General features: G+C 35.6%; 3 protein-coding genes across 4 annotated transcripts; all 3 read right to left on the bottom strand.

Annotated features, from left to right (window-relative positions):
• Positions 1-4,093: 4,093 nt before the first annotated feature.
• On the bottom strand, positions 4,094-10,268 carry LOC104892082 (FAM10 family protein At4g22670). Its single transcript, XM_010677904.4, has 11 exons — positions 10,008-10,268; positions 9,862-9,898; positions 9,592-9,750; positions 8,816-8,903; positions 8,654-8,731; positions 8,475-8,539; positions 7,967-8,107; positions 7,012-7,128; positions 6,570-6,929; positions 6,355-6,412; positions 4,094-4,520 (listed from the first exon to the last, which is right to left on the bottom strand). Exons 1-11 carry the CDS (start codon positions 10,115-10,117, stop codon positions 4,429-4,431), a joined length of 1,305 nt encoding a protein of 434 aa, XP_010676206.2. The 5' UTR covers positions 10,118-10,268; the 3' UTR covers positions 4,094-4,428.
• A 1,477-nt stretch (positions 10,269-11,745) lies between these two features.
• LOC104892081 (non-specific lipid transfer protein GPI-anchored 7) lies at positions 11,746-14,849 on the bottom strand. Its single transcript, XM_010677903.4, has 3 exons — positions 14,290-14,849; positions 13,562-13,600; positions 11,746-11,961 (listed from the first exon to the last, which is right to left on the bottom strand). Exons 1-3 carry the CDS (start codon positions 14,615-14,617, stop codon positions 11,855-11,857), a joined length of 474 nt encoding a protein of 157 aa, XP_010676205.2. The 5' UTR covers positions 14,618-14,849; the 3' UTR covers positions 11,746-11,854.
• Positions 14,850-21,248: 6,399 nt separating this feature from the next.
• On the bottom strand, positions 21,249-24,082 carry LOC104892080 (non-specific lipid transfer protein GPI-anchored 7). Of its 2 annotated transcripts, none has more exons than XM_057394862.1 (3): positions 23,648-24,082; positions 23,164-23,223; positions 21,249-21,475 (listed from the first exon to the last, which is right to left on the bottom strand). In XM_057394862.1, the coding sequence occupies exons 1-3, from the start codon at positions 23,958-23,960 to the stop codon at positions 21,360-21,362; spliced, it is 489 nt and encodes a 162-aa protein (XP_057250845.1). In that variant the 5' UTR covers positions 23,961-24,082; the 3' UTR covers positions 21,249-21,359. The 2 variants fall into 2 exon arrangements, with proteins under 2 accessions (XP_057250845.1, XP_010676204.2); XM_010677902.4 differs by having other exon boundaries at positions 23,164-23,229; positions 23,648-24,079.
• Between the last annotated feature and the right edge of the window lie 203 nt (positions 24,083-24,285).

Raw genomic sequence — 24,285 nt, 5'->3', positions numbered from 1 at the left:
GAATCGTAAAAAAGATGCCAAATTGAAAAGGAGGAAAGAATAAAGTCAAATCTCCCATTCCAAACATATGTCAATCATAAATGGTTCCGTGTCTTTGGGTAGTGATTACTATGATTATCAGGTGACTTAAAAAGCAACTTGCATAATCACAGCTTTTTTGCACCATTAATTAAGTGCTTAAAAGCGATATAGGAACTACCAAGTATCAATGTTACATTGTTGTTGAATTTTTAGTGTTAAACTGCCGACAAATTATACTTTACTGACCAAGCTAATTAATTAAGATAAAGATTTTATTTTTTTGCGTTATAAAAAAAAGTAAAAATATTCAATAATTAAAGGTACTTTTCTATTACTAATAGCTACTCCCTCCGTCCCAAAATATAGTTCTCATTTCCCTTTTTTCACGGTAATTTATGCAAGTAGGGATAGTAAAGATTTTTTGTTTATTTAAATAAATGTTGTATGGGAAAAAGATGATTTTAGGAGAGAGAATGGAGAATAATTGGTGAAAGAGAATTAATTGTAACATTTTGGTTGAATAAACAAAGGAAAAAACAAAATTCAAGAAACAAATAAATGATGGGACACGATTTTGAAGACAAAGTACGGAAAAATGTGGAACTAAATATGGAAATGGGAACTATATTTTGGGACACCCAAAATGAAAATGGGAACTATATTTTGGGACGGAGGGAGTACTAATGAGTGATTTTATTATGAATTCCTAATATAATATTGGGATATTCCATTTGGTACCATTGTACTTTTGGCTTTTCCATTTGGTACCACTATTTTTCAGATATTCTACATGGTACCACTATAATTTGAATTTATTCTCTATTGTAGCATTCAACTAAGTAAAGTGTTAATTTAAGTTAGAATAGGCTAGAGTTTTATTTCGATTTACATGTTTTAATTTGCGTTAAGGTTTTGTAATTGTTTTAGTCGTTAAGGTCAAAGTTGAGGTCATATTTGACAATAAAAAGACATAGAATATTATGATCATTTTTATGAAAATTTTGACTGAAAAATAGAGCTTTAAGGGTTAAAACGACACCCTAAAATCTTAATTTATTAAATTTTTGCAACTGCAAATAGAAACATGCAAACTCAAACAAAATCGTATTCTTATTCAACCATTAACTAACAATTCACTTAAAAAAATGGTATGATAAAGATTAATATTAAATTAGAGTGGTATCATGTGGAAGTTTAAAATAACAGTAGTACCAAATGGAAAAGCCAAAAATTCAATGGTACCAAATGGAATATCCCTATAATATTTCATCTGTTTTTTTTGGAACGCCTTTGGTTCATATAGTGATAATTGATATGTACTCGTTTGATTTACTATATTTAGGGTCCAAAAAATGGAATCAATTACCGATTCTCTTTCTTCATGTTTGGTCCAACCCAAGGTCGTCTTGAAGATTTTGGGGCCCCGGTTCTAACATGAAAATTGGGCCCCTAAATTTATAGAAAATAAAGATGAAGGTTAGAGTTCTAAAGATGGAACGTTCGAAATCTAAAGATAAATCATTGACAAATTTATTAAGGATGGAAAACAAGGGTGATTTCTTCAAATATGAAGTAAGATTTTCAAAATAATATATTTTGGAACCTTTATAATTTTGGGGGTCATGTACTGTTGGGCTCCTTGCACACCTCATCTACCCCTCTAGTCCAACCCCTCACCATTCCATTACCATTACTTGGTAATAATGGACTCTTCCAATTTGTTACCTCCCCTCCCCTCCCCCTCAAATAACAAAATCCATTAGTTGGTGGTAATGGTTACCATTCCATGGCTTGAACCAAACACCCAATAAATGTAACCATTTTTATTAGCATTTCCCTCCTTTATTTGTTTTCATTCACTTTTCATTTCATATCTTGAACCAAACGACCCCTTAATACCTAATACAATGTGTTTGTTTTTATTTGAGAATGAAATTTTTTATTTTATTTGATACCTAAACATATTATATAAGCCATATACACCTTGTCCTTTGGATTTTTATGAGTCTAAAATTTATCAATATATTAAACAAATACAAGATATGAATTTTACTCATTCTAAACCGATATCAAGACCTCATAGAATAGAGAGGAAAGCTCTAACCACTAGGCTATCCCTCACTTTCATTCAAAACCTATATCTTGTATCGAAATCATATAAATCAAACGATCATTTATATGAGTTATATGGGAATTGGAACAAGCCAAGATTAATACACTCATTCCGTTCCCCCTCTCTCACTTTTAATATTTTTCTCTGACTTTTTCTAGTACCTCGCTCTCACTTTCTAGTTTCTAGTAAACTTATCTAGAATTAGACGGAAATTTAATTATACGAGATTGTTATTGCTTGGGTGAAGAGGGTTTCAGTTGCACTTTTTTTCAAGAAACAAATAACTAGCCACAAAACACCTAGAAGATTATGCTAATAAAAGGAGAAAATTGTAAATTACTTATTTTAGAACTAATAAAAACAATATCCTTATTATAATTGGAAAATAATTTTCAAAATTGAATTAGAAAAGAAGTGAGAGAATTGAATAAGTATGAAAATTGCCGAAAATTGAAAAAGAAATGGATTGAAGAAGGTGCAAATTCAACCTTGTTCTCGATAGTCGGCAAAGTGGTGGTATTTTCTTTTCATTTTTTAACATTTTCTTTTATCTCTTTAGCCTTTATTAACTTGTATTTTGAAGCCCTGAGCACATGCCCCTCTTGCTCGTGCTCAAATACGGCCTTGCTTATAGACTCGGTTATGATATAAAGCCATGACCAGTCAAGTTAACATGATCCCTAATCGGTTTGAAACTTGTCAATTGCACATAAATAATTTTAGGTTAGCTCTTTTACTGGGATTTGAGACTATTCTTCACTGCTGCGACGAACAAATCAACGGAAACAATAAACTCCATCTAGAACGGTATAACATATTGACATAATCAAAGGGGTCACTGTTTACCTTTAGTTAAGAATAATTCGCCCAAACATAGTCCACAGGCTATGAGATTACAACTAGTAGATAGTGGTACCAATATACTAATAATGACAAGAAGTTGGAATATAAGTAAATAAAGACGTATATACTATATACAAATCACAAATTTTTGGAAATAACTCTTTTACCATAACTTATGATTTAACAACCAAAAAACCACAAATAAATGACAAAATGTCATCATACCATAACTTAATGATATAACAGCCAAAAAAAACAACAAATAAATGACATAATGTCATCACTCATCGAATTGAAGTCCTTATTTGTATAGTCCCTTTTTTTAGAATTGGCGTCATTTTGTACACACATAATTTTGTTACACAATAAATAACAGTGTATAACTTACAGTATACATGTTACACCCATAACACACTCTAATTATACAAACCATGTCTGAGATTGCGAGTCACAATACCCTGATTTCTTTTTCTGTGGGTGTTTTTCTCAAATAATTACGGAATTAGGCTTTAGCACCATTTTCAGATTTAATCCAAAAGTTGTAGAACATCACTAAAATTTCAACGCTGCTAATTAAAGTATCTCATATAAAAACCCTCTCCGTTTTCTTTTGTTGTTCCATATTTGAAATATTCCTGTGATATATAATTGGTCAAAATAAGCACTTTCGAAAAGGGCGAGAGTACTTAGCACCAGGTTTTCCAGTCAAAACTTTCACAAAAATACTACCCGGACCTGATATAGACCACTCACATTCCGATGCGAATCAAGACCAACTTTCAGATTACTCCCATCAATTTCCCAAGATTTTTGCTTTGATGTGCCGAGCCTATTTCTCCACGTTTTTAGTATATTACTTGTCTATGCAAAAAACAATTTTGATTTTACCATCACATTTAGAGATGGGCAAAAATGTTAGCCCAACAGAAAATGTCAAATCGATCACGCGATAAATAATTGAATCCTTAAAAAAAAATCATTTTCGTGTGAGTTGTGACAGAAGATAAGCTAGAAAAACTCTAAGAGATGAGTTTAGCACAACCCCAACAGGCCAAAAGCACAGTAGACAGACAAAGTTGAAACTTCGCCTTTAGCTGCTACCTTGAGAAAACTGTCTATGCAAATACAACTCTCCACTATTCAAGCTGAACTGTAACTGCACAACTTTTGGGAAGTTCCATGAAGCTAATGTTGAGAAATATGCAACTAAAACGAGCACTTATCTCCAAATCTGACAGAAAAGATCTGCTCTAAACAAAAAATTTAGGTTTCATTTAAATTACTGCACGATATTCAAGTAACTGCTGTTGAGCAGAATATAAAAGTCGAGCTCAACGTTGTTGAAAATGCACAAGAACTAGAAGAGCCACAAAGCCAAAAGTTCTGTACCTCCGGTAAACCACTACTTTTTGTCAACATATCACTTGCCTGCGAAGGTTTCATCACACCATTTAGCCACCAAACTTGTTCATCATCTTAGCTATAATGGGGGCCACCTTGGGGTTTGCTTGGTGCTTGGCAAGATTTGCTGGGTTTTTCATTACTGTAAAGAGTACCAAATCAAAGAACATGTTTCAGAAAACTAGCTATCGACAAATCTTCAGTTAAAATGAGCTAAAAGGCAGATGGGAAGCAGGGATGGGGAATAAAGACAGAGAACACAACTGTAAGTCATAGACATACAGAGGCTTTCAATGGTCTAAACAAATGCTCTAAGAAATCATGGGTACATTCCTTTCACCTTTTTTTTTGACAGTTACAAAAATAACAAGCATAAAGAAATTACATATTAGTGCGGTAGTGCCCATCTTTGCGCTTTTTGGACTTTTGTTCTTTCTACTTTGGTTTACCGGACATAATACTTCATTTAAACTAAAAACTTGACTTTTTCTACAAAATAGCCGAGTCGGACACTTGGACACCCGTATCCGAGTAAACTTTCAATCTAAGTGTCTGAATAACATAGATTGATATAATAAAAATGGGAAATCACAAATTTTACTATAGCAAATCTAAGTACGTACAATAGCTTTTTTAAAAATAAAAAAAATTACAACAGCTTAATTTTCTAATTATTATGTTCTTTTGAGTATAAAATATTCTAGATTAATTATTAAGGATTTTAGCACTAAAGGTGCGCCTCACCTACGAGATGCATGCGCATTCGCCTTGCGCCTTTTAAACCTATGCAACAAATAGATTCACCTCCATTTGAAAAATGCCAAGGAAACTAGAGCATTTAACTAAGAAAAGATGTAATACAACCCCAATCCTAACTGACCATGATTCTCAAAACTAAGCAACAAGAAATGCGTAAACATGAAATCGACATTTCTTCATTAATAGAATACATTTATCTCATAGGACACATTAGGAAAACTCATCTATTACAACACAAGTAGAAAAGAACAGAATGAATTTGAATCCAAAACTGAAACAATCGTCACTAGCATAATCTACCCAACCCCCTAAACAAAGCAAACGAGTATATATTGTTTATTACGATAAAAAGGAGTTTGTATATCCCCACACCCCCAGAAAAAGAGCCTTTTTCATAACCAAGCCAAACTACTTTCTTGATCAAAAACAATTTAGAGAAATCGGATGATTGCAAAATTCATCAACTCAGTGTGTTACCATTGTCATGTGCAGACAAACAGCGACTTAGAACTCGAAATCAACAGACAGCAGTTACACTACAACCTAATTGAAATACAACAGCCCTTCGTTCATATAGAAGAAAAAAATCGGTTGATAAATGAATTCCAATTGTTGATATCCCTAAAGATATACCATCTTTATGCTTTGAACTGCCCCAAAATAATAGGCAGTTCCCAAATACTTTGTAAGTGAAAGTTTGAGATTTCCAATATTACCCTTAATGATTCAAAAAAGACATACGCAAACTTTCATATGGCAAAAAATAGCAAAGGTACTTCAACTGAATACCCTATTAAATAATCCCTGATCAAGTGGCATCAAGCCTAATTTCAAATGTGAGGAAAGAATGGAATTTGCCTGTAAAGGCTGCAACTGTACATGGAATGTCCCATGAGGATGTCCAAGATAGATACTACTAAAAAATACCTGTTTTTCTTGAATAAAAACAAATACATAATGCATGTTTGTCTATAACACATAGCAATGACGAGGAGAGCAAATCGGCTAATGGAGTTGTATTACTTTCGACATTCACACAAAAAAACCACATACAAAACCTTACATACAGAATTCATAACCATTCCTTCAATCATGGCCTCATAAAAATTAAGGTCCTAGGTTGAGGTAAGCATTAATCAGTCGGTTAATTGTAGGAAATTCATGAATTCATGCAATATGAAAATCAACAATCAGGGATAAAGGACATTTGTACTAACCATCTTGAAGAGCTGCCATGACCTCTGGATCTTTAAAGGCTGCCATCAACTCTGGATCCTGAACCAAGAAACAAAAAGAATAACTCAATTTTAAATACAGAGAAGTAGGATCCCTCAACAACTAGAACAGGTAAGGTATTAAATAGCACAATCTGAGTATTTACATCTCTGGCTAACAAAAGATCCAATATAAATGATTGCAAACTTTAACTCACATTTAATATTTTGCTGAAATCAACATTTCCAGGCATCCCTCCGGGCATGCCTCCTGGCATACCCCCTGGGGACCCTCCAGGCGTTCCACCAGGCATACCGCCCATACCGCCAGGCATTCCACCCATACCGGCAGGCATACCGCCCATACCGCCAGGCATACCGCCCATACCACCAGGCATTCCACCCATACCGCCAGGCATTCCACCCATACCGCCAGGCATTCCAGGGAATCCAAAAGGCATACCGCCAGGCATACCAGGGAATCCCCCAGGCATACCGCCAGGGAAGCCACCAGGCATTCCTCCAGCTCTACTACTAGAAGACGACTTCTCCTCCTCCTTGGCTTTCTCATATGCAGCCTATGAAGGAACATATCTTCATTAGTTGCTTGGAAAACACAACAACAGAACTTCGAAACAAAGAAATAAACCAAGTAGAAACCTGTGCTTCAGCCCGTCTGCGCTGTCTTTCACGCTGGCTCCTCCTTTCTTCTCTTTCCTTGCGCAACCTATCATATTTCCTTCTATGCTCTTCAATCCTGTGTGCATTAGGCTCAACCTGGACCAATAATTCAAGGGTGTAAGCAACCTAACCAGGAGAAACAAAGAATGATCCAATAAAAATATAAAAGAAAGAAAAAGAAACCCTTTTGAGTTCTTTGCAGATTAGTCAGCCACTAGTTTACTTCCTGGTCCCTTGAGAAAGAAAGCTTAAACCAATTTCCTTGTATTGAGTAATCTAGCATACTCCTCACCCCTGCCCAATCACCCACAATAAACTTTTCTATTTCCCTTACCTAATGCATGATTCCTCTACACAGAACTTTATACTACCAAAAATATCATGATTTCTGCTGCAAAACAACAGTGACCTTCGGGGGTCTCACCATCTCCTAACACCAGCAGCATAGTGGAAGCCTGGAAGGTAATGCTGATTCTAGACAAAGAAATGAAACGATCGTGGTAGTGATCGCAGCAATGTTTACTGGTTGGGTAAATAGTAGCATTTTGGACTCCATGTGTTAATCATTTTTGCATTAGCATTCTGGTCCCTAGATAGAAATGGCTTGTTCCATGTCAGGTGAATTGTAAAAGCTACTACAATACAAAACACCTTAAAAACTTAATAACCGCAATACTAGCTAATTCCCAAATGCCCAGCTAATATTAGATCCTCAGACAAGCCAAAGGTTGCATTAATCAACCCCCTAATATATTAAGATAGGAACAAACACTGTTGATAAGGCCTATTCAGTTGCTTACATGAAAGAAACACCCCTAAATACTAAATGTGGGAATCCTAAGCTTTGGGATGTCAAATCAATTATAAGTTTATAACAGAGGCATGACAGGTAATATGCACTTCTTGCAGTATCAGAATTCAAAATTTGCTGCACCTGCTTCAGGACTGCTTTTATTTCTTCATCGTAGTCAAGCTTTGAAGCTACATGTAGATCCTTTGCCGCCTCTTCCCATTGTCCAAGCATTGCTCTTGCCATGCCACGAGTTTTGTACCCTTTAGCAGAATCGGGATTTATCTACCAAAAGGAATATGTAGAATTAGAGAAATCCGCAAGGTGCCATAAACTGATAAACATGTATTAAGTGGCTCAATCTGCTGTTACATAATCAACAGCTTGTGAGCAAAAGGAACATACAGTAAAATAGGCAGGCAATTATCTATTTCAACATAACATATAGTAGGTAGGTAATTATCTACTTCAAAATACCAATATCTAGTGAGCAGGTAATTACTTTTTCAAATACTAAAGCTATAAAGAACATAGTACAGACTTCTAGTACAAATGCAATATCCAAAACAATTAATCAGCTATTCAAGCAGAAAACTTTATCGAATCCTCACTATTCAAGAAGTGTTAGTTTATCTACTGAAGCAGAATTTACCTCCAAAGCAGCATTGGCATCTCGGATAGCAGCATTTGGCTTCTTCATCTTGACATATACACTAGCTTTAAACCAAAAGAGTACATCAACACAACAATATAACAACAGGCTTCAACCACCAACAAACGTTCAATAAGAACAGTATCAGCATATAAATTGAAAGAAGGGATGAATGTTACCTCTAGTAGCATACATAATGGCCGATGGATTGAGTGTTATTGCTGATGTCAAATGCTCAATTGCTTCTTCCAGCTTGCCTAATATCCCAAAAGAACACACATATAAGATCAGGGATGGCTGAGAATGCACCAATTATACTACAGCAAAAGTAGCAAGATTACCTTCAGCATTTGCTTCCATAGCCTGTATTTTCGCTTCTTGAGCAGCCTCACGGTTTTCATCTGTGACCTCAACTGAAGAGTCACCCATCTTAAAAAATCCAACACCAATATATCAGCCAATAAACAAAAGCACTATCCTCATATACACACTCGAAACACCATCCAATTTCAATGAACTTGAAAGAGTCTACAGTCCACAAGTTTCCCAGTGTAGTATTTTGCTAAACATAAACAAATGCATCATAAACCACCTCTTCGCAACTATAAGGATAGGGCTATGAGGAACCCTTAATGTATACACCATCATACATTAGCATAAAAAATCCACTTCCGTAAACAACTTAATAAAAAACTAATCCTACATTCATCTTTAAACATATGAATTCACCAAAATATCAAAATACAATCAAATCTCAAGAATATCTTAATTCATCCCTCAACGAATACGTAAGCTTCTTAAACGCTCCAAGTAAGGGCAAGGGTCTCAAGCGCGAGCTTCCTTCACGACACATTATTCTAACTATCCATGACCTATTCACAAAATGATCCAAGAACAAATTCCAACTACTTCACGACACAATATTCCAACTATCCATGACCTACTCACAAAATGATTCCAGAACCAAGTCCAACAACGACACGAAAATCATTCGATTCTAACTAAACAAAAAAGTAGATATTCGACATACATTTGAATGCACACATCAAATCACACATTTCTAATACTTAGATGAAATAAACATATAAATTCCACAAAAGTAGAAGATGAAATAGACCTTCTGAGGAGGATCATTATCAGGTTCAACAATATCGCCTTCTAACTCAACATCAGATTCAACAATTTCCTCCTCTTCTTCTTCTTCTACTACTTCTTCAACATGTGGCTTTGCTTCCGCTATATCATCCTCGTCACTCTCATCGACGTCTCTAGCTTTCTGAATTCACAAATTTCAACAATAAAATTATAAAAAAATACAAAAAAAATTAAAAAATTTAAAAAAAATTGAAAAAAATGAGCGAAGAATGATAAACCCTAGAAAACATACCGAGTTATCAGAGGCGGAAGGAAGCTTTGCTCCAAGACTGAAATAAACAATAAAATAAAATAAAAAACAAAAAAGAAGAAGAAAAGGTTTAGAAGAAGAGGAGAGAGAAAATGCAAGTTGAAATTTGAGAAGAGGTAGATTTGTACGTTTCGAGATAGTCGCGGAAGAAAGAGAGAGAAGGATCGGAGAGAAGAGAAGGATTAGCTTTGCAGAGATCTACAAATTGCTTCAATTGATTAACTTTGGCTTCATCCATTTTTCTTCTTCTTCTTCAACTTCGAAAATCTGCAAAAAAAAAACTGGAGATTTTCTGTGGAACTCAAAATGAAAAATCAGACCTTCTCAGTTCTCACTTGTGTGTTGTGTTGTGTTGTGTTGTGTGACTTGTGTCTTCAAAAACCCCGGGTTGTTTCTAGTAGCTTCTCTTGCTAGCTGGATAAAGCCTTTGTATTTCTTTTAAATTGTTTTTGTTGGTGCAAGTATGGGCTAGGCTCGCCTGGGTACATACTCGTTTAATGGCACAACCAATGGTTGCCCTATAGTTTGTGGCTATTGATTATTTTATTACTACCTCACCATATTTTCTCTCTCCTCCAATTCCTTCTTTGCTTTCTTGGTCTATCGTGAAGAGTTGGGCATCAATTTTTTGGTCAAATTTTTTCTCTCTCCTAATAAACTAATAGTACTTTTATACTCTCTTTCCTCATAACACAAAAAGAGGGCAACGGCTGGGAGTATTCTAAGAATTGAAGTACGAGAAATTGAACTTAACTGCGAGAAAGTTGAACATAAGAGAGTGTCTAAACTGAATTGTAAAAAACTGAAATAAACTAAAAATAAGTCTAGAAAAACAGGGCCTAAGACTCACCCATCTCTTACACTTTGTTTGGTGTTTTTTTAATAAAGGAAGGAAAAAGAAAAGGATGAGAAGGGGAAATGAGAGAAATAAGGTAGTTGTAGTTTCTAATGTTTGGTATAATTGTTGGATTTGAGAGTAATCACATGTTTAGTTGTCTTCAGTAAAGAAAAGGAAAGAAAGAAAATAAAGAAAACATAAGTAAAAGCTTTTTAGCTTTCTTTTCTGACAAATTCTTCCGATTTTGGAAGGAAAGGAAAACAAGGATTTAAGAGGATTTTTTTCCTTCCACTTCATCTTTGTTCCAATCAAACCGCTCTTATTTTCTTTTACCAAACATGAGAGGATGTTTGTTTTTACCTTTCCTTTTTTTTCCATCCAAATTCTTCCTACTAAACAAAGCCTTATGGTTTGTTCACTTTAATTTATTGTAATTTTCTACCTTTTTCATTGATCTTCAATGGGTCAACATATTTAGAAGTCTTTGCCTCTTAATTATGCATGGTATGTCACCATTGTCCATGGAATGTGGACAATGGTTGGCAATGCTCTTAAGAGAAGTGAACCATGTGTCCATGAAATTGTGAGATAAGTTGGATAACCGACTATTGGGATGAACATCACTGCGTCAGTCGTGTAATTTCAAAGCCAATGAAACTATCATTAGTCTTCAGATTTTGTTTTAATACTACATTTTTGAAGTTTTACTATTTTGGTTGTATAGACTCATTACGGACCAAGCTTTATATAATTAAGCACTGAAAATTGTTTTTATAGTTTCCATAAATTTTTTTCCCAAACATATTAGTTTTCTTGTTATCCTCCATTCGATCTATAAAGTGTAAATATATTTTGTCTAGATTGTTCAAAAATGACATATTATATTGGATAGTTTAAGCAAATTTTCCTAATATTAACTATCGGAATGCACTTTATCATAGCAATACAACTTTGTGAGATAAATTAAAATGCAGGCAATGATGAAATAAACAACCAAAACAAACCAAAATCGCAAGAGAAGCTGAAAATGCCTCATCAAATTAGTATGCCTCAATATACATATATTAATGATGATTATATGATAATCATCCAATAAAATCTAAAATACATAAGCTAGTACAAAATGAAAAAATACATCTAATAGAATATTGCATATGTTCCAAATACAAGTAAGGTATAAACTAATTCGACCGAAACAGCCCCTGTAATTTTAGGGGTAGCAACGCTTCCAGATGTGCCTCCTCCTACAAAGATTATTCAAACAAGTTAAAAGATAACTTCTTTTTGTAGATTGAATTTCCAGAATGTCGTGTCACAAGTCACAACTTTACAAGATATCTCGCTTTCAGGTAATTTGAAGACATAATTTCAACAAAAGGCATACAAGAAATATAGTGTGCTAACTGCTAAGGTATTCCAACAGATGAAACACAAACATCAATTCCAATCAAATAAAATATCTGAATCTACACATAAATTCACAATTGAGAATCGAAAAGCATCATATTTCAATATCCTTAACATATTAATTAGCATCACAAAACTCAGGATCTATGTTACTCAGACTCAGGTACTTATATAGGACACACGTATGTGTCCAAGTGTTTGATTGGGCAATTTAATGAAAACTTCCCACCATTTTGGCCCAAATAATATACCAAACTGGCCATACCGACATGGAGTGTCGAGTAACTAACACGAACACTCGTGCCAAAGTAAAAAAGTCTATTAACATAGCTTAGGATAGACTAGTGATCGAAGGACAATCTTATATTATACAGCCAAAAAGTCGCTCAACAAACTCACACAACATATGCTAAATGCATGCCTGATTTTCAGCATAGAATTTTGAAGTAGAATAGAGTATCACAAGTTTGTATGATAGGTGTGAAAAACTGTACTAGGTTACAATTGTAGTAATTGATATTCCCACTTCAATAATTCAACATTAATGCATTGAATAACTTTACCCTTGTTTCACAATACTCTAAAAGGAAGAGCTCAACAAATTTCAACAATACTTACAAAATGCACCCCAGGTTTTTAGCATAACAAACGGAAGTTACTAAAGATTTCAAGTACCTAGGATGAATGCCCTATAATACAAACCTTAATTATCACAAGCTTGTACTATCATTTTATGGAGGAATTCCTAACAACTAATAATTGTTGGAGCTCTTCTTTGACTCTAAGGTGTTGTTTGGTTGGAAGTTAATTTTCTTGGAAAATACAAGTTTCTAAAAAATACTTCATCGGTTTCAAAATAGTTGCACCATTTGGCATTTGGTCACTATTCATGAACCAAATTTGACAAGCCTTACTTCATCATAATATAAGGAAAAAAAATAGTCAAGTGAGATCTTGTTGAATTCATCTCAATACGAGGATTTTAAATATCAACTCTTTATAATTTTTACTTATACGCAATTAGAGATATTAACGATTAAAAAAGCGTCTTGACAAACGTGAAAAAGCAAACGATGCAACTATTTTGAAACGGAGGAAATACAATATTGGTGTTGTGTTTGATTGGAGGAAAATTAGAGAAGTATAGAAAATACAAATTTCAAGGAAAATATAATTTTGCTTAATACCTAAGAAATTAACAAGGGGAAGAATTTCCAATGAAATGTAAACTCCCATAGGCAATTCTCATTCGCAACAACCAACCATATCCCTATTAAATTTTTGTCCAAGGTAGAACATGACGTTTAGCTAAAACGTTCTTTATACAAATGCTATATCTTCTTACAACATCACTGTTTTGTAGAGAAGCCTAAAATAAAATATTAAGCATTCATATTGCTAGGGGAAATAATTAAAAAGGGAAAGAAATTGTGTTACCTGAAGGAGTTGAAGATGAAGGTGGGGAAGTTGCTGCACCTGAAGAAAGGGGAAAACATTACCAATTTACCACATTCTAATATTATAATATTTTCTTGATTTTTTCAAGTGAAACATGGAGAGAGTGGAGAATACAAACAAGGCTAAATGACGAAAATTAGGACCATTAACTTAATAAAATTTCATCCGAGTGTATTATGTATATGATAGTATGATACATTACAAGACTACTTTTTGCTCATTGCTCAATTAAAATCGTCGCAAATGACTAAAAATTGATTCTAACTGTACTATGCTCATGATACAGATACACCAGTGTGTATATAGATATTTGTAGCTTGGTTGTCTACTCATAGAAATTTCTTTTGCGAAATTCCTACGACGCGTTGAACAATAATGATCATTGCAAAATGAAAGGAAAAACCTTTCTTTCTACCCAATCTTTTTGTCCTTCTTTGACTTGTCAATTCATAACATTACACATCCAACACATTTTCTTTTTCTTTACATGAAATTGATCAAAAACAAACCAAAACTTCAAACTCACAAATGAAATAAAAACATCCCATAAAACCAAATCACTACCAAAGATATCTTGACTTATTTGTACTTTGTATACGATATCTTACATGTTCGAATTCCCTTTCCCTTCTCTATACTCTGTACCACCTTCGTAATTCATATGGATCAAAAAAATATAAAACCAAATCACTAAAAAAACAACTAACCTTTGCAAATATCGGGAGAACTGCCAGTGTTAATATGACAAATCTTAGGAAGATTAAGTGCTTGAGTGATATTAATACGAAAAGCTTGGATTAAATCAGTATTGTTATAAATACTGCAAAGACATGTTCTTTCATTTGTCACTGCTTCTCTAAGTGGATCACAGCAGCTTGACGGCGGCGTTGTGGTGGCGTTCATGTAATCCAAACACGCCGTCAGCTTTGAAGCGCATGAGGGTGGCTCACTTGAGCTTTGCGCCGCCGCTAACGCCGCCGTTAATGTCACCAATACTGCTGTTAACATCTTTATCCATGCGATTTTACTACCCATCTTCAACTTTTTTTTTTTTTTTTTTAACAATGGTATAATAATTTTTTTTTTTTGTTTATTGGGTTTTTTTTGGTAGTTTTGGTTGAAGTTTTGGGTTGTGGATTTGTGGTTTTATGGGTTTGGAAATGTGGGGACAAGGTGGATGTGGGCCCGGTTTGAGTGATTGTTATGTGGTGGGTTTTTGAAGTGGGCTTTAGGTAGAATAGAGGAGATAGGTTGGGCCTTATCTTTGGGCCGGAATTTCGTGCGGGATAAGAGCGGGCTTTTCGAGCCTAAGACTAGATTAGTCAAAAAATCTCGAAGAACTCTCATAAGTTTAAAAGACGTGAATCAAGATGGTTATATTGGAAGTGATGACAGTTAATCAAAAAGAATAATTATGTCTTAGGGTGAGTTTATTCCTCAAACTCAACTCCAAACTTCAGATTGTGCCACATCAACCTTCCACTAATTTTTAATTCTACATACTCATTCCAATTTTATACTTTATTCCTCATACTCTCTTGAGACTCACACGACAAAAAAAAAAAAAGAAGACACATGACATGTTTTTAGTGGCCAAAAAGAATATCATTTGTATGGCAAAATTCTTGAGAGGAGTCTCGAATATCAAAACCCAACTCAAGACTCTGTCCAATACTTTACCCAAATATAGTTGAGTGATTGAGTCTTGTTGAGTCTTGCCACAAGACTCCCTATATTCTCACCCTTACAGAATTATATGTGATAAACATGTCACGTGTTAAAGGGTGTTAACTGGTCATATATAAACATTTATATGAAAGATGTTCATTGTGTTTGGACATGGATTTGCTAGGTTGTAGCCTTGGCCCTTGTAGGGAGTGTTGGCGCTTCCCATATGCTAATCACATGGATTTAGCGATGAAATGGACTACAATCTAAGGGCCCGTTCGGTATTAATGTTGTTTTCTGTTTTTTGGTTTTTTGATTTTCAAAGTCATATGATGTATGTCCTATACTGAATAAAAAATTAGTCAAACTTATTGAGAACATGATGACTTTGAAAACTGACAACTAAAAAGTGAAAACCACTTTTTCTGGTTTTCTGTTTTTGGTTTTTAGTTTTCAAAAAAAACTGAAAACTGAAAATAAAAAACGATAACGAACGGACCCTAATATGTTCATTGTGTTTGGAAATTTTCTAGCTGAAGGAGGAGCCAATTTGACACGAAAACATCTTGGTTAACACTTAGCAGTTCTCGCGTTCTCGGCTTTATGGGTTTGGCTTGGCTAGTCCATGTTCTAACTTCCAACTTGATCAACATCACCATATATGTTTGTAAAAGAACTTAATATTATCATGTGCTAGTCACATGGTGAATGCCTAGGTGTCTTATGTATTTTTGTCTTTATCTTACATAGGATCATGTGATGTATCCTCCTAGGGATTGTTGCTCTAAAGGTTTCCTAGTATATAAAGGGAACTAGGTTGTTATGTAAAGGTAACACAACATAATATATCTGAGCCGTCATTCTCTCTGGCTACCATTCTCTCTATTCTTCTTCCTGTTTCTCAGTAATGGCAGTAACATGATATTCTCACTTTCTCACTGCATAAAACTCTTCATGGTATCAGAGCTTGTGAGAGGTAAGTGAAGTATGATGTTCGTTTTCTTCCTTTCTGTAGAAAAATCTTTATAAAGTTACTGCCTTTATGTTTTTGTAAACTGAGAATTGTTCTCTGTAAAATCTCTGTGTTAAAATTTTAAACTTTGACCTCTAAAAAAAAAAAAAAATATATCTTCCTGTAACCATGGCTGGAGGAGAAAACACAAAAACCACTATTGAGTGTAATAACCCCTTGTACCTTCATCCTTCTGATGGTCCAAATACACTCAAAGTTGAACCACAACTTACAGGAGCTGGAGATTACAGACCATGGAAGAGATCCATGGAAATATCTCTTGCAACAAAGAGGAAGCTAGGGTTTGTTACTGGGGCTCTAACTAAATCCAGTACTGATTCTGTGCTAAAAGAAGCTTGGGAAGCATGTAACAATATGGTTACAGCTTGGCTTCTAAACAACATGACTGAATCTCTCAGAAGGTCAGTTATGTACATGAAATCAGCCAAAGAAATCTGGTTAAGCTTGAGAAACAGGTTTACTGTAAGTAATGGAAACAGAAAATACAGGTTGAACAAAGCAATATATGAAGTTAAACAAAGTGAGAGACCAGTGTCTGAGTACTATACTGAGCTCAGAGTGCTTTGGGAAGAGATAGAATCCATGAATGACTATCCACCTATAACAAGTGTAAACTCTGAAATTACAGCTTATGTTGAAGCTATTGAGCAACAGAAAGAAGAACAAAAGCTTTTCCAGTTTTTGAATGGGTTAGACAGTGGCTATGGTGCTCTAAGAAGTCAGATATTGTTGATGAGTGAACTGCCTACAGTAGAAACTGCTACCTCTATGGTTCAGCAGGAGGAGTCTCAAAATGAAGTCCTGGGAAAAGAAAAAGAAGAAAATGTTGGGATTGCTTTGTACAGCAAGAATGATAGCAAACTTTTCTGCACTGTGTGTAAGAAGAACAATCACACAGCAGAAAAGTGTTGGTTCAAGATCGGGTTTCCAGCTGGAAATGGAAAGAACAAACAGTACAACAAGAATGTTGAGCATACTGGTGAAAATAGAGGAGGTTATGGAAGAGGAAAGAATCAAGGAGGATATGGTGGATTTAATACCAAGAAAAAGAATGCAAACAATGCTCTAGCTAACATGGGCAATGCTGAACTTGTTGCTGCAATAGCACAACAACTTCAGAACCTGATGAAGTCAGGAGGAAGCTCAAGCAATGCTGCTGTTAAACAACCTGATGACACAGATGAAGAAATTGACACTCACTTTGCAGGTATGATATCATGTCACTTCGTGAAAAATATGAACAACACCTGGATCATAGATTCAGGTGCATTAGATCACATGATAGCAAATCTTGACAAGCTTCATGATGTAAAGCAACTTTCACATAAGCCAAAAATAAATCTACCTAATGGAGGAGTTGCCTATGTAACTCATGTTGGAGATACTTGGTTATCTGATGGTATTAAGTTGAAAGATGTCTTGTTTGTTCCTGAATTCAAACAAAATCTTCTTTCAGTTCAAAAATTGTGTCAAAGTGATAACTGTTGTGTGTTGTTTCACAAGGATTATTGTGTTCTGCAGGATTGCACAACCCAGAGAATTAAGGACATAGGAACTGCCACTGGTGGACTTTACTACCTACAAAATCAACCCAATCCAAGCCAAGACTCAAGACTTCTCACCTACAAAAACAAAACACAACCTGAGAGACAATCTAGTAAATTAAAGGCAAATGTTAGCCAGCTTTCTTTTCTGTGTGTAAACAACACTGATGATGATGATTGTGTTAATTACAAGTTGTTTAATGAAAGGGTTTGTAACAACTCTAAATCTTTTAATGCAAAGCTGGTTGATTACTCTTTGTGGCATGTTAGATTAGGGCATGCACCTTTCAGTAAACTTAAACACATTTCTTGTTTGAAAGATCAACTTAAGAAACCTGAAAATGACATTTGCATCTCTTGTCCCATGGCTAAACTCACAAAACTACCATATACCTTGAGTGACACCAAAGTGGCAGGACCCTTTGACCTGATTCACATTGATATATGGGGACCATATAGAGTTCCTTACAAGGAAAAATATAGGTTTTTCTTGACTATAGTTGATGATTTTACTAGAGCAACTTGGGTTCATCTATTGAAAAACAAGTCTGACTCCTTTGAAACTATTAAAAACTTCTGTGTCTATGCAAGAAATCAATTTGATAGAAATGTGAGAATAATCAGGTCTGATAATGCTCTTGAATTCAAAGATAAAGATTGTGTTTCTTTGTTCACTGAAAAGGGCATAATTCATCAAACAAGCTGTGTAGATAGACCCCAACAGAATGGGGTTGTGGAGAGAAAGCATAGACACTTGCTTGAAATGAGCAGGGCTTTGAGATTTGAAGCAGGACTACCTTTGTCCTACTGGGGAGACTGTGTCTTGATTGCAGCTCATCTTATAAACAGATTGCCATCATCTGTAATCAACAACAAGACACCTTATGAAATGATGTTTCATAAAGTGTGTAATTATCATGAGTTGAGAACCTTTGGGTGTCTTGCTATGGCATATACCCCTGATAGAGAGAAAGACAAGTTCAAGGCAAGAGCTGTACCTTGTCTATTCCTAGGCTACCCAGCAACTCAAAAAGGTTACAAGCTTGAGAGTTTAATTGATAAAAGACAGTTTGTGTCTAGAGATGTAAGGTTTTATGAACATGTCTTTCCCTTGAAAAATAACACCTACAAAAACCTTGTGAACCCTATTCCTACTGACCTACCTATACCACATGTGGTTGAAGATACCTATCTTGACCATATCAATACAAGCCAACCCACATTAAATGAACCTGAATCACAACATTCCTCACCTGAACCACAAAATTTCTCACCTGCTCACATACCATCTCCTGAACCTTTGCCTATAAGGAAGTCTAACAGGATTTCCAAGACACCAGCTTGGATGAATGACTATGTCACTCCTTACTCTCACAACACTGCAGAATCTGTAGGTGAAGCTTCACCAGTTGCAACAACAAGTGTCAATGAACACTTTGCTAATATGGTAGGAAAGATCATATAGCATAACTGAGCCTAAATCATATTATGAAGCTGCTACTCAGCCAGGGTGGATAGAAGCTATGAACAAAGAGATACAAGCCCTAGTTGAAAATGAAACATGGGAAATTACTACTCTTCCACCTGGTAGGAAAGCCATTGGGTGCAAATGGGTTTACAAAACTAAATACAAGGCAGATGGTTCTGTAGAGAGGAAGAAAGCTAGACTTGTCATACAGGGTTGCAATCAGAAGCAAGGTGTTGAGTACACACACACCTATGCACCTGTAGCTAAGATGAGTACAATCAGGGCCCTGCTAGCTGTAGCTGCAATGTGTCAATGGCACACTTGTCAAATGGATGTGCAGAATGCTTTTCTGCATGGAGACTTGAATGAAGATATTTATATGCAGATTCCCTTGGGCTATCATGAAGTTAAGGATCCAAGGAGACAGAGGGAGCTTGTTAATCCAGTGTGTAAGTTAAAAAAGGCCTTGTATGGCTTGAAACAAGCGCCTAGACAGTGGTTTGCAAAGCTGTCCACTGCATTGATGTCATTTGGTTTTGTTCAGTCTCAGGCTGATCATTCTCTGTTCATTCAAGAGGGAGATAGTACATTCACAGCTATACTCATCTATGTAGATGATTTAATTATCACTGGTAACTGTGCCAAAGAGATAGCAAAGCTGAAGGAATTGCTAAGTGCTCAGTTTCACATGAAAGATCTTGGAGATCTAAGTTACTTCCTAGGAATGGAATTCACTAGATCTAACCAAGGCATATTTATCTCACAAAGAAAATATGCTCTTGATATTCTTAAGGAATATGGAGTTGATAAACAGAAGCCTCTCAAGCTTCCCTTTGACACTCATGTGAAGTTAGAACCTCACAAGGGAACTCTTCTCTCTAACCCTGAGTCTTACAGAAGGTTGGTAGGACAACTGATTTATCTTACCATCACTAGACCTGATATTAATTTTTCAGTTCAGTTACTCAGTCAGTTCATGCAAGCTCCCACATCTATACATATGCAAGCAGCTAGAAGAGTGTTAAGATATATTAAAAATGCTCCTGCACAAGGTATTCTACTGGCAAGTAATGCAACAGCCAAACTCACTGCATATTGTGATTCTGACTGGGCCTCTTGTCCATTCTCTAGAAGATCTACTACAGGCTATTGTGTTCTATTAGGTACTCTACCTTCCTGGAAAAGTAAGAAGCAAACTGTAGTGGCAAGATCCTCAGCTGAAGCTGAGTATAGAGCCATGGCTCTAACAACTTGTGAAGTAACCTGGCTTGTATCCCTTCTCAAAGATCTGGGGCTCAAGAAACTTCAAGCTGCTGCTCTTAAATGTGACAATCAAGCAGCACTTTCTATTGCTGCTAACCCAGTTCTTCATGAAAGAACCAAACACATTGAAATAGACTGCCATTTTATTAGAGAGAAAGTGAAACAAGGCACCATACAGACTTCCTATGTTCCTTCTCAAGATCAGATTGCAGATGTTCTCACAAAAGCACTGCCTGTGAATCAACATCATAGACTTCTCAGCAAGATGGGAGTGAGAGCTTCTGCCTCCTCTCACTCACCTCTTGAGAGGGAGTGTAAAAGAACTTAATATTATCATGTGCTAGTCACATGGTGAATGCCTAGGTGTCTTATGTATTTTTGTCTTTATCTTACATAGGATCATGTGATGTATCCTCCTAGGGATTGTTGCTCTAAAGGTTTCCTAGTATATAAAGGGAACTAGGTTGTTATGTAAAGGTAACACAACTAATATATCTGAGCCGTCATTCTCTCTGGCTACCATTCTCTCTATTCTTCTTCCTGTTTCTCAGTAATGGCAGTAACATGATATTCTCACTTTCTCACTGCATAAAACTCTTCAATGTTTCTATCCCTTGACGCCTTGATTGAGAGATTGACTGAATTTGGAAAATCACCAACTAACAGAATCAAACTATGCCGGAGACCTCATTAGAAGTGAAGCATGCCTCATTATATATAATATAAATTATGGTTATGAAGATGATTACATATAAGCTCTTAATAAAGTACATGACATAATTAGAGAGAACAGCAAAATATCTAATACAGCATTGTATATGCACCAAATACTAGTAAGATAGAGGCTAATCCAGCCGAGCCCGCCCAAGTAATCTTAGTAGCAGCATTGCCAGGAGTACTGCTTCCAGATGAGGTCCCTGCAAAGATGTTCCAGGCAATTATAGGTAACGTAGTTTGGTACATTGTATTCTTATAACAAAAGATTGCTACATTGTAAATTGTAATTACAGAACTCAGTATGCTCCTGAAAGATGGTCTTCAGACTGGTCAGTCCAAGAAATAAAATCAAAAGCCATGAAATGGAAAAGAAATCATGACTGCAATTCATGATTTGTTCCCTTTCTCTGGAGGGGCGTTGCTGTCGACTGTCGTACTGGTGGGGAATGGAGGTGTTCAGCAACCAATTTGCCATATATCGATACAGATCTTGTTAGTAGTAATTCAGTTAGACTCGAACAAGATTTTTACTGATATATGGCAAATTGGTTGCTGAACACCTCCATTCAAAGTGATTGGGTTCATCATCATGCTGTTTTAAAATTTTTATAGATAGAAGACAGAAGAAGAATATCCAGGGAAAGAACAACAAGAATAACATGTAATGTAGTAGGAGAAACCGAGGGGAAAGTAGTACATCCTCCATTGATGGCTTCCACTTCCCGGGGGCTGGATGAAAGGAAGTGGTTGCTGGGTCAGTGGCGTTGTTATTGAGAATAAACTAGAATTGTTGGTACAGCTAATGCGACAGGGAAAAATCAGGATGTACAGTATTCAGTAGTCATATAACCTACTTATTCTCTCTGAGTCTCCATACTAATATGAAGTATCAGTGCTACACTGCAAGCCAGTCAAAAACTTGGGAGATGTTTAGATATCTAAGCCAACATTAATTCGTGCAATATCCTTATCCTCGATTCATGGCACATCAATTGGCATCCAGCAATCTTGTATTAAACAGCTAAGAAGCAGCTCAACATATTTCACCACGAAAATTTGGAAGATGTTTAGATATCTAAGCCAACATTAATTCGTGCAATATCCTTATCCTCGATTCATGGCACATCAATTGGGATCCAACAATCTTGTATTATACAGCTAAGAAGCAGCTCAACATATCTCACCACACGTGCTGAGTGCATGCCTGATTTTAAGCACAAAGTTTGGAAGTAGCTATGGTTTCACTTGTCTATGTAGGATAGAAAATCACAAAGTTTGTATGGTATTGGTAGGTATGAAAACATTTCTTCTCAAATCTCACACCCACCTCCTGCAACACAAAAATAGTCCTACTGCTCTATGCGAAAGCACAATTTTGAACAGATACTCCTCCATGCGACCGGAAGTGGCTGGATTAAACATTATTACCCCTAAACATAGTACCAAATAGGGATGTCTCTATAGGCTGAATTGACCAATTTCCCAACAACACAAGTGTGTTTTCCTATGAAACACCCAGGAAGCGTCCCTAAAAGTCACAAATTCGTGTAAAATTTGGTAATGAACCAAAGTCTCAACCAACAATTCCTACTCAATTTGATGTTGATGTTACACAGTAACTATTTTTCACAAGAAACAATAAGCAACACAGAACATCCTACTTAATTAAGTGGACATTATATTTAGTAGCTTCACCCACTTAATCAACAACAACCAGCAACCACCATCCACATTTAATCATCATCCGACATTGCACAAAGGTGTTAAAGGCAAAAGGTATATGTTAGTATAACAACATTATTCACACAATAAAAGTAAAATTTGATACAATAACATATACTAGTAGTTGAATATTATAACCAAGTACAAATTAGGAACTTCTTATTACCTGAAGGAGCTGAAGTTGATCCAGTAGAAGCCGAAGATGAAGATGAAGATGGAGATAAAGCTGTAGCTGAACAGAGGAAAAAGTTCATACATACATGAGTTACATCAATGAATTAGATTAAGGGGTCGTTTCGTTCACTATTTCCAGTCTCAAGAAATGAAAATCAATTATCGATTTCCTTTCTTCTTATTTGGTTCAACCCTTCATCAATCCCTTATCGTTACCCAGTTTGTTACCTTCCCCTCCCCCTCAATTACCAAAATCCATTACTTGTGGCAGTAACACTTACCATTCATGAATATCGATAGAGTATAAAACTATTCCTAAAACTGCAACAAAAAACTTAAGCTGATGGTTGAAGTCGCAGGACTACTAATTATACAAAATCAAAGTCCATAATCATAAAATTCGACAGATCAGATTTCACAAATAGTAGCTAAACAAGCATCATAATCAATCAAAGTATATATAAAAAAGAGTGAACCTTTGCAAATGTTGGGATCTTTGACACCATCAACATGACAAAGAGTGATAAGATTGAGGGCTTGAGTGACATTAATATGAAAAGTCTGAATTAAAGCAGGGTTGTTATAAATGCTGCAAAGACATGGTCTTTCAGTTTTGACAACTTCTTTGAGTGGATTACAGCATTCCATGGATGGTTTAGTGGTGCCGTTTAAGTAGCTGAAACACGGTGCTAGCTTTGTTGCGCAGTTGGGTATTCCTTCTTGGCTCTGCGCCCACGCACACGCCAATATACATACTGTCATTAGAACTATCACTGCTGATTTATTCATCTTCAAATTGAGTAAAATCAAGAATCTGTCTCTCTAGATCTCCTTGATGAGTAGAGAATGTGCAGTGAACAGTACTTGTGTTTTTCACGGGTTTTGGTTTAGTTGTCGTCACTTTTGCCTAATTTATAGCCTATAAGGAGTGATAAACGTAAAGTGGTAGATAGTTGTTTGGCTATTAGAGGTTAGAGGTTAGCGGTTAGCATTTAGTCGATTGTATTACCTGGTTTGATTAGCTATTTGTATTAACGATTTATATAAAAGTGTTTGGTAGATATTTGTTAAATGTTCGTTGATTGATATTTTATTTGGCCGGTGAAATAACCAA

Source organism: Beta vulgaris, chromosome 5, assembly GCF_026745355.1.
Source record: "Beta vulgaris subsp. vulgaris cultivar EL10 chromosome 5, EL10.2, whole genome shotgun sequence".
NCBI classification, from domain to species: Eukaryota; Viridiplantae; Streptophyta; class Magnoliopsida; order Caryophyllales; family Amaranthaceae; genus Beta; species Beta vulgaris.
This window is presented reverse-complemented; position numbering and strand designations above follow the sequence as displayed.